Source organism: Leptonychotes weddellii, chromosome 13 (assembly GCF_054177405.1).
Source record: "Leptonychotes weddellii isolate Sample4059 chromosome 13, ASM5417740v2, whole genome shotgun sequence".
In the NCBI taxonomy this organism is placed as follows: domain Eukaryota; kingdom Metazoa; phylum Chordata; class Mammalia; order Carnivora; family Phocidae; genus Leptonychotes; species Leptonychotes weddellii.
In genome coordinates this window covers 17,044,263-17,056,754 of record NC_138381.1, presented here as the reverse complement: position 1 = coordinate 17,056,754, position 12,492 = coordinate 17,044,263, and the positions used below count along the sequence as shown (strand labels likewise).

At 33.9% G+C, this 12,492-nt stretch overlaps 1 protein-coding gene across 3 annotated transcripts in view; it reads right to left on the bottom strand.

Moving 5' to 3' along the window:
- Positions 1-2,258: 2,258 nt before the first annotated feature.
- Positions 2,259-12,492, bottom strand: part of TXNL1 (thioredoxin like 1) — a 32,690-nt gene continuing 22,456 nt past the window's right edge. For 2 of the 3 annotated variants that reach the window (XM_081801129.1, XM_031032350.2), the window contains 4 exons: positions 11,660-11,832; positions 8,990-9,094; positions 4,125-4,167; positions 2,259-2,493 (listed from right to left, as the gene is read on the bottom strand). In XM_081801129.1, the coding sequence (XP_081657255.1) occupies positions 4,129-4,167; positions 8,990-9,094; positions 11,660-11,832 (317 nt within the window). In that variant the 3' untranslated portion in view covers positions 2,259-2,493; positions 4,125-4,128. The remainder of the gene's footprint in view (positions 2,494-4,124; positions 4,168-8,989; positions 9,095-11,659; positions 11,833-12,492) is intronic. The other variant, XM_006737310.2, reaches the window with a different exon arrangement.

Below are 12,492 nucleotides of genomic sequence, written 5' to 3'. Positions count from 1 at the left end.
AAGTACGAATATTAATACGAGCAACATGGAAGACCTAAAGTTCTTTTGTTCTCTAACGTTTACAAAGGAGAGGGCTTAAGTTGCCTAATTCAATTCCAATGCTTTCTTTTTATTTCAGAATTGAAGATTTACTTTAGAATTAAGGGGAACACGGGAAGATCTGAACTACTTTAGGTAAAAAGCCCCCCAACCCTCCAAACCCGGTGTAGGTTTTTTTCATTTTTTTCAGGTGAATTAATAGCGGCCCTAAATAAAATAGTGAGGCCAAATGCGCAATACCCACACCACCCTGAGAACGCTGCAAAAAACAGAGTATCCATCTCCAAGTGGCAGACAGGTTTCAACTCACATGGCAACTCCAATGGATGACGTAGCTACTTTCAATATGAGATTGAGGGTAATTTGGCCAAAAGAGATCATAAAGGTCTGCCAGGGGCACAAGAGCATGTGTTACTCTTGACCTCATCTGCAAGACTCTGTACTCAAAATACTTTTGTTTCTACTATGGGTTATTTCATTATTGTTTCAAATCAGATAATCCTGCTATGAAATATAACAAAACATGCAAATCAAGGGAAAAGTTTTGTAGAGTGTTTCTTTTTCTGCTATGTCTGACAAAACAAATATTAAAATTAATATTAATATCAGGGATGGTTTTGGTTAAAATAACTAGGGTTACATTTTTCAGATGCTTTTTATCTGGAAAATTCAGTGTGTATATATATATATATACACATGTGTATGTATATATACACATACACACACACACACACATATACTGTTTTAGGAGAAAACAGCATTTCAGCTTGGTGATTTAAGTAGTATCAACTACATATGTTTATTTGTAAAATTTCCCATAGTGAAACATGTTATAGTTACCTATAAACATTCATTTTTCACTATTTACAATTTGAGTAATCATGGAATGTTTGTATAATGCAACCAGTTGAGTTATAGAAAAGTCACATAAACAATATAAATCTGATGCCCAATCCTTTACACATATGAAATTACTTTCAATGGGTTTTCAAACTGTCAAGTATAAATAGGATGAGGTCAGCAATACTTAAGATGAGGCACTTTGACAATTACCCAAAAAGGTTAAGTGTACAAAAGTGTAAAACAAAACTCATGGTATTAATCGTACCCCTAATTTCAGACGTAATTAATCTGAGATGGTCTATATTAAGGAATGTTACGAACTTTTATTTCTTGCCCTTCCCCCTCCAGTTGACCCAAGGCAAGTAACTATGAAATACATAAATATATAGACATCATCACAGACCAGTTAGTGTGCTTACATAGAGAAGAACTAAACACCATGTAAAAACACTGGGCATTTTAGAAAATGACTATTTTAACACAAAAACTTATGCATAATTTTTTCCATAAATGTGTATAAATACATTAGTCTCCCACAGGCAAAAATGCTATCTCAACCATATTCCTAGACAAAAGTGCCCTCAAAGGTATTAACTAAATCAAAATTAATAGTCTATGTACTCTTTTCAAACACTGAATTTTTAATACTCAGAGAAATTAAAGTTAAATTTTAATTTTAAAAAGAGAAATTAAAAAATTAAATTTACTAATACTTTCTAGATTAGTTTTAAGATTAAAAATAGTAGTAAGGAACAGATGTTTTGTTTTGCTAGCCTTTTGCGAAACACCTTTCAAACATACTATTTGGTCAATTCATTTTTAACCTTAGATCATGTTCTCTGTGTATTAACACTGCATCTTTTGGCAGCTAAGATAATAAATACTTGATTAAAAATATTAAGTCCTGTTGCTGTATGAATTCACAGTAGTGTCTTTTCCCCCATGGTCAGTTTCAACAGTAAAGAAAACGGCTGACTCAAATTTTTAAAGGTCATCCGGAAGGGATTAAAATCTGTGGTCCCGTTAACAGTTTTAAGTGTAAACAGTTAAATCTCATTAAACTTGTTTATTTCTGGTAGGTTATAATTTGAGTAATTTCTATAGCCCAGATACCCAAATGTTTAATAAACATGAGTTAGTACTCATTTTAACATACTTAACTGTTCCAAGTCCATTTATCAAAATCACTTGCTCTGTGTATGTACATGAGCATAGCACATGCACTCCTTAATTCCCTAAAACAGTCTTGCTCCCCTAAAGAGAAAAACTGGCTTTCAATCAATATGCTACCAGACACATAAGTCTCTTCAAAAATCAGAAGTGGGCCAATTTTCAGATAAATGAAAAGAGAAAATACTTATTTAGAATGACAAAAATTAAGCTTGGCAAAAGTAGTGACTTTTATTTACAATTGCATGTATCAAGATTACAACAAAAACACTAGTGATACCATCCGAACAAAAGCAATGATTTATTGGTAATGGCAATGAATGGAATATTGACAGTCTCTGATGAGAATCAAGCAATTATCCAGGAGCTGTAGATCTGATTGCAATATGGTCTTCCAGTGTCTTTTGTACCTTAGTGGCTTTCTCCTTTTTTGCCAACTACCTAGAAAACAAAAATAACTTTACATGTACATCTTATTGATTTAGAAATATGTGTTATTTTTAAAATAATATTACTAATTGGTAATCATCTTTAAAACCTGGTATTAATTTTTATCCCTGTATTTTTTTTTTTTTTTTTGGCATGCAGTGTATTTTCACTGTTGAAGCAAACTGTGACCTTCCCTTTCCTCCCAGCCTCAAGGAATTAAAAATAAAACACATGCAGGCTATTTTTGGTTTCCCACACTGTTTAAAGGAAAAGTAATGCAATTTTTCAAAACAAGGTTGACAGTTTAGAGAAGTTAATAAAAGGATGATGCTATATGAGTGAAATACATTTGGCAAACTATTTTTAGGCAATTAGAAATCAAATGTCGATCACAAAATAGTCTAGAATTAAAAGAGTATGCTAAACTTATGTCTAAATAGCCAAGATGACAGGTTTCTAGATTTTTCTCTCAATATGTAGATATGCAATGAAAAGAGATTAAAAATGACTAATTTTGCCTAGTTTCTATTTTTAAAAAACCCCGGTTGCTACAAATGTACTATAAAAAACAAAGAATAAATCTTGTTTCTGTCGATGATTAGAAAAATTCTCCATCGGAGGGCTTCAAAAATGTCCTAGTTGCTATAAATGTGGCAGCATAAAAATGTAAGAATAAACTTGGTTTCTACTAACAGTGCTAGAAAATAAATCCTCTGTGGGAAGGTTCTACAATTATGTTTCAAGTAAATAATTTACTTAAAAGCTGAAGTTTATCATTAGTTAATATATTCTCACAGCAGAAATGCCTCTAAAGAAATCTACTTGCAAGCTATTGAAGATATATTTGTATACAAAATGATTTCTATGGGGTGGAAGGCTCAGTCAGTCGAGCATCTGCCTTCGGCTCAGGTCATGATCCCAGGATCCTGGGATCGAGCCCCGCATCGGGCTCCCTGCTCAGTGGGGAGCCTGCTTCTTTGTCCCTCTCCCTCCGCCTGCTGCTGCATGCACACACGCGCTCTTTCTCTGTCAAATAAATAAAATCTTAAAAAAAAAAAAAGATTTCTATGTACATTTAATTGTAATGTAATTTTCATATTTTAACTGATTCTGTTCCAAATGGTAGTCTTAAGCAAAACTCATAAAGGTCTTCAGTACATGTCTGGTCTAAAACAGAACGTGGCTGGGTCAATGCCATTCATGAGAGAAGATTTAAAATGCCTTCCACTTAATTCCCAATCATATGATGTCAGACATGCCATTTTCCCGGCCTTGAGGAAACCAGTTTTATTACTTTAAAAGATCTCCTCTCTGATCTACGAAAACCGTATGTTAGAAAGCCCAAAAAGCCAGAAAGATACTAAAGAGATAGTCTCATAAAAGTATGTGGATAAGAGTAAAAAATTCAGGGTTTAAGAGCTGGGGGGTGAGGGGCAGGAAGGCTTAAGAAAGAAGGGAAGTTGGCAATATTTGTATCACAAATAAATTTAAGCAGATAAACACTGACAGCATTATTGATATCATTATTATCACTTGGGAACACACAAAACAGAGCTATTAGATTAAGCAAAAGAAAACAAAACAACGAATATTAAAAATTAAAATTTTAGCAGATGTGATACAGAAGACACAAATCTGCATACTGTTTCACAGGTTGATAACTCTCAACTTGCCAATGTGTATTCTCTGTAAAAAAGAAGAAATTCAGCATTCCAATATGGATTTTCTCATCCCAAACATAAAGTATTTTATTCATTTTTTAAGTGTTTCTATTACACCTCAAATAGTCTAGGTACATCAAAATTAGGTGTCAAAAATATTTATTCAGTAAAGAGTCCATTGATCTTCTACGTTAAGAGTTTAAACCAGCCTAACATTCAGTCCGTCTTTCAACGCCTTGAGCTCACTTGGGTAGACAAAGCAGAGGATGTGCCCATAATTAATCAACAAAAAGACTTTGGGGCTGCAGTTCCGTTGAGAAAAGAAAATCCATGTCTCTTAACTACAGACTAATCAATATATTATACTAGTTCTAGTATAAAAGAAGTTGATGAAACTGTTCATATTCGATTTCTAAAATGATTCTATAGTTCCCAAAAAATAAAATTTAAACTTTAGATTGGATTAAAACATTCAACAAGTAGTTAAGTCTGAAAGCATTTACAACAACATTTTATTGCAATATGATTTCTCAAAATGTAGTACAAAAATGAAAGATGAGAAAGTAAAAAAAATAAAAGTCAGGGGAGCAACACAGTATGATAATGAAATTAAAGCACCTAGTTGCAAGCCCAAAATAAAAAGCAAACCAGCAAAAGGCCAACTAAGACACATGGCTAGAATAAGATCTGAAGAAAGAGATGGTTGAGGAAATCTAGGTTACAAGGCTGATCCAGATGATAGAAGCTGGAGACATCTTGCACCAACAATGGCGAGAACATGGGAAGGGTGAGAGCAGACAGGTGCTAGATGAGCAGAGAAGCAAGGAGGGGAGTAGAGTGAGATAAGGTCAATCTTTATATTACTTCATTTTTAAAAATCTTCTGTTTTTAGTTCATTTGAGTTGCATTAAAAAAGCTGAAAAATAAACAGACAGAAATGTTACAAAAATAGCTGATACGGTGAATGGCCAGTTTAGAAAGTCTATTTTTATTACAGTGATAGAAAATCTGCTCTGCTCTTCACATGCACCTCATTCCCTAAGAAGCAGAAGCCCCTTCAATTTTGCTCATTTTTGTACACTTATATGTTATTACTTTTGTATTAAAATAAAGCAATCCATGTATAGAGCATATTTTAGCAAAGAAAATATCTAACTTCTAATTAAGATGGCAAGCTTTTCATGCTGCAACACAAAGAATTCATTTACAACAACAAATAGCCTAAGTGTATATTATAATCTGTGCACAATGCCTATAATAGCCAAAAACAGACAAGTGGGAGGTGTGTTCTAGTCTACCAAATCTTAAAAGTATAACCTTTAAAGTTGTAATAGCATGCAAGGAGGTCTAAGATTTCTATCCACATCCAAGATTCATTAGCATTACCTTAGCTTCTGTCATCTTAGTGACGTAAGGAGAAGATCAATGATACTCTGAAAACTAAAATTATCTAGAAACAACTCACACGATATAAAAATGTGAACTGAAAATGCAAAACAATTCTATTTTATCATTCTTTAAACCATTTTTATAGCTTTCTTCATTACACAAAGAGGTATCAAAGCGTTCCTCTTTGTGCTGATAAAATACATGCCAAATCTATTTTGAAATTTTAAATTCTAATGACTATGTGTAATTCCTTTGAAATTCAGACTGACTAAAGTCCTGCACCTTCCCATTTTCATGCCCAAGTTCCTATTTTCCATTCTACCTGGAGTGCCCCCTGCTATCTTTTCCTCCACTGCTATCCATTTCTACTCCCAAAGTTTAGTTCAAGACCCTCTCTCCACCACAAAACATTCTTGTCCTCTCCCAGCCATTCTTAGGAAGAAGGAGGTATCACTGAGCTAGGAAAGTAGGAGAATACTCTGCAGAGGAAGAGACTTGAACTAAGCTTTGATTAATTTTGATCAACTTTCCAAATGTTTATATGTTATCCTTTAAGATAAACTTGCTATACAGAGGGATTGTGATTACACCTAGCATAGTACTACAGGGACAACAAGTACCATTCCATGTATTTATTATTTCCTTTTCTAGAAACCAAGCTCATTTATAATTTTCAATAAGTGACTATCTATACATAATCTAAACTGGCCAATTTCAGTTAAACAATAAATAATTTTTTATTGCAATTTTCCTACACTAATGTTAACTTAGCAGGATGCAAAAAGCACTGAAATATTAGCTTGCTTTTGAGAAACAATTCATTGAATGACACAAGTCTCATTCAGAAACTATTAAAAGGAAATGCAATGTAATATTAACATACATAAGAAAATCATTCAGCCAATTAAAATTTATCAAACATTAAAAGCAAGGGACTAACACCAAGAAAGGAGTCCATGATAGTATTAAATTATTCTCAAAGCAGTTCTCAGTGTGGTCTAGGCTGGGGGTCCCTGAGACCCTTTCAGGGAGCATTCAAAACTATTTTCATAATAATACCAAATCATTATTTGCCTTCTTAATCTCATTGTCTCACAGGTGTACAATGGAGTTTTCCAGAGGCTACATGACCTGTGATAGCAAACCTGACTGAATGTAGAAGCAGGCATGAGAATGAGAAGGTTCTATTAAGCTAGACAGCAAAACAATTTGTAAAGCGTAAAAAAATGATCTTGTTAAATTGGTTCTAATTTGGAAAATATGTATTTTAATTTAAAAATATTATTTGTGTTAACATATAATGAATTTATTATTTATAAATAATTTTTAAATTTTTTGGCTTCAATTTCTTAAAGGGTAAATATTAGATAAATATATCCCACATTAACAAAAGCTCTTTTTGGTCCTCAATAATATTTAATAGTGTAAAAGGGTCCTGAGACCAAAAACTTTGAGAACTATTGCTCTACAATAATGTTAAGATAAAAAAGTATTTAGTTAAATGAATACATAGCAATTACAAAACATACACAAATACTCCCAAGCAAGAAAAGTCTAACATCTTTGCTATCCTAAAGACAGTCCAGAAAAACTAGTTTGGTAAGTCAAAAGAGAGAGAGAGGAGCGAGGCCAGAAGGCATAGGAGAGGGAGGATATTAAAACCAAAGAGGTGGAGACAAATTCTTAGACGGACGATTATTAATACACATTAGAAAAACTGACTGAATGGCAGGCTGATAAGAAGATGGTCAAGATGGAGCAGTGGTTACTTAAAGAAAAAAATGGAAATCAAACAGCATGAGCAGAGGTGAGAAGCAAGGAACTTGAGCTGAATTAATTGTATAAGGCTTATAGTAGATCTTATGAAGGAATTAAGCTAAAAACAAACTATGCAAGGCAGTTAAAGCCAAATCCAATGGCAATTAATTCAAACAAGCAATATAACAAAGCAGGCGGCCAAAATGTCTTTGGTGCTCACACATTTTCCCAGTACAGCATATCTCATATCATAAAAATGTAGATGGTTTAATCTCTGCTACTTCTGACCTTCTGATCTGTCATTATACATATGGCAAACATTTGACATGACAGATCTAAGTACAGAATTGTCCTACAGTTCCCAAAAGTTAATCATGAGACAGGAAAATATAGTAATTGAAAAATGACCAGTTAAAATATCTATGGTCAAGATTATCAATTTTGTAAAAACCAGCATACAATTTTATAAGCTTATCCACTGTTATGCAATTTTACAAATTTTTCTGTAACTGTATTAAAATGAGATCTGTAGATACCACCAAAAAGAATAAGAGTTTTCAGGATGCTTCATGGCTTCACCTCCCCACCAAACAGGGGTCTGAATTGTTCAGCTGGGTGCCTCCTCCTCCATGGCACTGGCAGCCCGGGGGAAACTTTCTCCCATATAATCACCTCTTTCTAATCACCTCCAGTTCTAGACTATCAAAGGCAGCCACAGAAACATGGCCACACCTACCTTTCCCATGCTGCTGCACATTTAATCTGTGTACAGCAACTGGGTTCTGTACTGAGAAAGCTCCTCGTAGCACTTCCATGATCTGTGGTTGTAATACTTAAGAGTCTCCCTAAGGAACTGGGACCAAGTAGCAGTTGTTCCATGAATGGACAAAATGTTCTCATTCCTAAGGGTCTCGTATATCTTATAAATCCTCTGCAAACCTTACGACTGTGTCCACAAAACAAAACAAAAACGTACATATACATACATATGTAATTTGCCTGTTCACTGGTAATTTCTTTGCTTGTGCAAGTGGTCTTTCAGCACACAGACATGGTTTAAAGGCATCTCAGTGTAGTAAAACTGAGCCCATTCTTTTTGATTAAAATTATTCAAGTGATTTTAAATGTTTTCATTGGAAACAATAATCAAAATCTTAATATCAGCACAATTCTTAAAAATTCACTAATAATAACGATTTTAACTTACTCCTATTTTGACATTATTCCTAACTACTTTCTATAACCAAACAATTATTTAGTTAATTTAAATTACTTCCCTGTTATTTACCGTTTACTTCATTATAGGTAAGGACTTTTTTTTAATTGAAGTATGGCTGACATACAATGTTATATTAGTTTTAGGTGTACAACGTAGTGATTCAACAATTCTGTACATTTTATGCTATGCTCACTTATTTGAATACCATTTGGATATCATTATTAATGGATACCATTATCCACTGGATACCATTTATTTATAGATACCATTATTTGGATATCATTGATTAACAGACACTATATCAGGATTTATTTTTATTAGAAATTATCTTTTAGTTGGAGATCTAAAAATGTGATTAGGAGAACCCACTTTCCTAGTTTAACCTAAAATTTCATGACATGGTATGATTTTGATCTTTATGAAATTACTTCTTTAAAATTGTATTTTTACTTCCCCTAAATACCATTTAAAACAAACTTACTCGTTTGAAGTCATTCATATTTGTTGCCTGGACTGGAGTACCAATAAAAGTAAAATACGAAATTCTTGTTGTTTCTTCTTCACCTTGATTGGACTGAACAAATATCTATACCCCCCCCACCAAAAGGAAAAAAAGAATTTTTACATTAATAATTGTATCCTTTTTTCATAAACATGCTTAAGTTTAACTGATTTTGTTAGATTATTAATAAAAATACCTTCCATTCTTTGTAAGGATTAACCCAAACTACATTTAGACTAGTGGTCCCACAGGACTATTAATTCCACCGTTTGCCCTGCTATCCTCACCCTTTCCAGGATATTCATGGCAAGACACTCGCATACAAAAGTTCCGGATAATTCAGTGTGAGGGTGTTGGAGGGGTCACAACTAAATTCTTTACCGAGAATGTTGAAAGAGTATGAAATTATTACAGTGGGCAAACCACTGCTGAAATTTTATTAAAATTGGTTTTTGACTGAGGAAAGTCTCTGCAGTTATTTCTTTCTGATACTCATTCATTCAATTTCCTAAAATATTAAAAGAAAAAATATTGGAAATCAGCTCCTAAAACTATACTATACTACAGCCTGCATTTTTTTAAGCTAGACTCTTTATACTTTCTATGTAAAAACTCCCCTCAGCACGTTACTAGACAGCAGCTTTACTCACAGATTCTTTTCCAATATATTGGATTTTTATATGCATTTTTATTTATTTTTATTTCTTTAAAGATTTTATTTATTTTTTAGAGAGCGAGCGAGAGAGAAACAGCATGAGAGGGGAGAGGGTCAGAGGGAGAAGCAGGCTCCCCGCCGAGCCGGGAGCCCGATGTGGGACTCGATCCCAGGACCCCGGGATCATGACCCAAGCCGAAGGCAGACGCTCAACCATCTGAGCCACCCAGGCGCCCTATATGCTTTTTTTAAAAAAACAAAACACAATACTCTAGATGCTGTCTACTTAAGAATATTGCCTCTCTTGATTTAGATAATATACTTCTTTCATTCTCTGATGGCATTAATCGTTTTTTGTTGTTTTTATAAGCAAGCACAGATTCATCTCAAACTGAGCTTATCACTTAAATCTTCCAAGTCTGGGGATGCCTGGGTGGCTCCATCGGTTAAGCATCTGCCTTCGGCTCAGGTCATAATCCCAGGTCCTAAGTCCCACATTGGGATCCTTGTTCAGCGGAGAGCCTGCTTCTCCCTCGGCCTGCTGCTCCCCCTGCTTGTGCTCTTTCTCTCCCTCTCCCTCTCTCTGACAAATAAATAACATCTTTAAAAAAAAAAACCAAAAACTTCCAAGTCTGTAATAGGTAGACTATTAAGCCAGTCTCCATTCATTTGTAATGCTCTTTGATAATTAGCACAACAGTTTATATTTATGGCTTTTAAAATTCATCTACTTACTTTGACTAGACTTTCTGATCAAAACTGTCATTATGATTTCAATTTTATCACCAAAAAACTGACAGACATGCTTTCTGTGACTTAAGTCACTGACTAAAAGTTTGATTGCGATAGGACACAGCACATACACAGACTTGAGCCTATCACAAGATAACTGGGTACAGTGAATCTCAATGACAGAGGAGATTATATCAAGATGTTTGGGTTGAAAGGGCTTTTTCCAATAAATACCTTGCTTCCATCACTAAATAAAGCAACTGGCATTAATTGAGGATATGGTACAAATATAAGTCAGGAAAATATCTGATAACTAGTATTCTAGTTTAATATAACCATTTTTGTCCATTTTATTTGGGTAGAATATTTCAAATACTGAAATCTCAATTATAATCCTTCATCTTATTACTAAGTATATCCTGTGAAACTCCAGTAAAAACCTCCTAAAATGAATACATTATAGCATTCTCTAATTTATAAAAACCAGAATCATTTCATTAAAACAAGGAAATCATGGGACGCCTGAGTGGCTCAGTCAGTTGAGCGGCTGCCTTTGGCTCAGGTCAGGGATCCAGCCCTGAATTGAGCAACAAGGAAATCATTAGTTTAGCATGACTTGTTTTCAGTGACTCTGTGCTCATTCCCACTTTTTTCCCTAGGTATTCCACTATTCTATTCTAACCCTCCTACTCCCTCCTCTGAAGGACTGGGTTGGGAGGGGTGAATGGGAGGAGGGGGTGGTTTGGAAAGCATATGCTGGGTTTCATTATTAAAATTTACAAAAGCAATTAATAACTGCTAAGAAGCAGCCAACTTCTTAATGTAAATTAAGATAATATAAAAGTATCTTTTAAAAAGTCATTTTTACTGAGATCATGACAACACTATTAAAAACCATACATTCTAGAAAAGTAAATTCGATTTTACAATTGTAACATCACTCATCACCAGGTATGAAGGATAATGTACAAATATCTTCAGTTTAACTATAAATATTCTAGAATAAACTTTTAACATAAGCTGCCAAATATATATAAACTGACAAATTCAAAAACTTTTAAAAAATCAACCTGTCCTTTCTCTTTAGTGCACACAAATTAAAAAGAAGAAAATTTAATTAGTTCATTATACATTTTTACTCATTCTAAATGAGGTGGACAAAACCTACTTTAAAGGATCATTTAGAATCACCTAGGGTACTGAAGGTAACAACATGAACTGTCACCCACAAACTCATTAAATATAGTTGAAATACTACTTACAGTTACACTGTTAACATTCTGAAACTTAACATAACGAAGTGGGACAATGCCATCTTCTTTAATATCATCCTCTGTTAGTTCCAGAGCTTGAGTTGGTTCACTTCTTTCTGCTTCTTCAAAATCCATAGATCGGGGTAGATTGATAAAAATTTTTACATATTTAGGACCCTGACCTATAAAATGGTAGAATGAAATTAAATGTTAAACCAAACTTGCAATACTTTCCTCCCTTCACCATTACATTCACGCTATACAACCAGTCACACATCCAAATACTTACTCATCTCTATAGCAACTGCTTTTTACAAATACTTCGTATTTTCAGAAGATACAATTTTATTAATGGACAATATTAATACATAATATTGCATATACCTACCTAAATCTTTAGGAACTTTAAGAAATTCTGAGGATTGTCTACGGCCATCCCATCCTGAGCACGCCCGATCTCGTCTGATATCGGAAGAAATTTTGAGTATTTTCATGCATATACCTACCTAAATCTTTAGGAACTTTAAGAAATTCTGAGTATTTTCATAGCCATTCTTTTTTTTTATACACATTTTTTTAATGCCTGCTAGCAGTATACTAAGTCCTAGGAATACTAGATTGAAACACATATGTACATATGCAAACACATATACATACACAGACTTCTTGCCCTCAACTATAAAAGTCACACTATGAAAATGTACTACTACTAGTGAGGAGGTACAGGGAAGAGGGCAATACAGTCTGACAATGTATGCAGGTTAACATTTGAGCTGGGTCTTGCAGCTGCCAACAACTGATACATTTGTTATTTAGGAGAAAAGCATTACCAGTGGCAACAT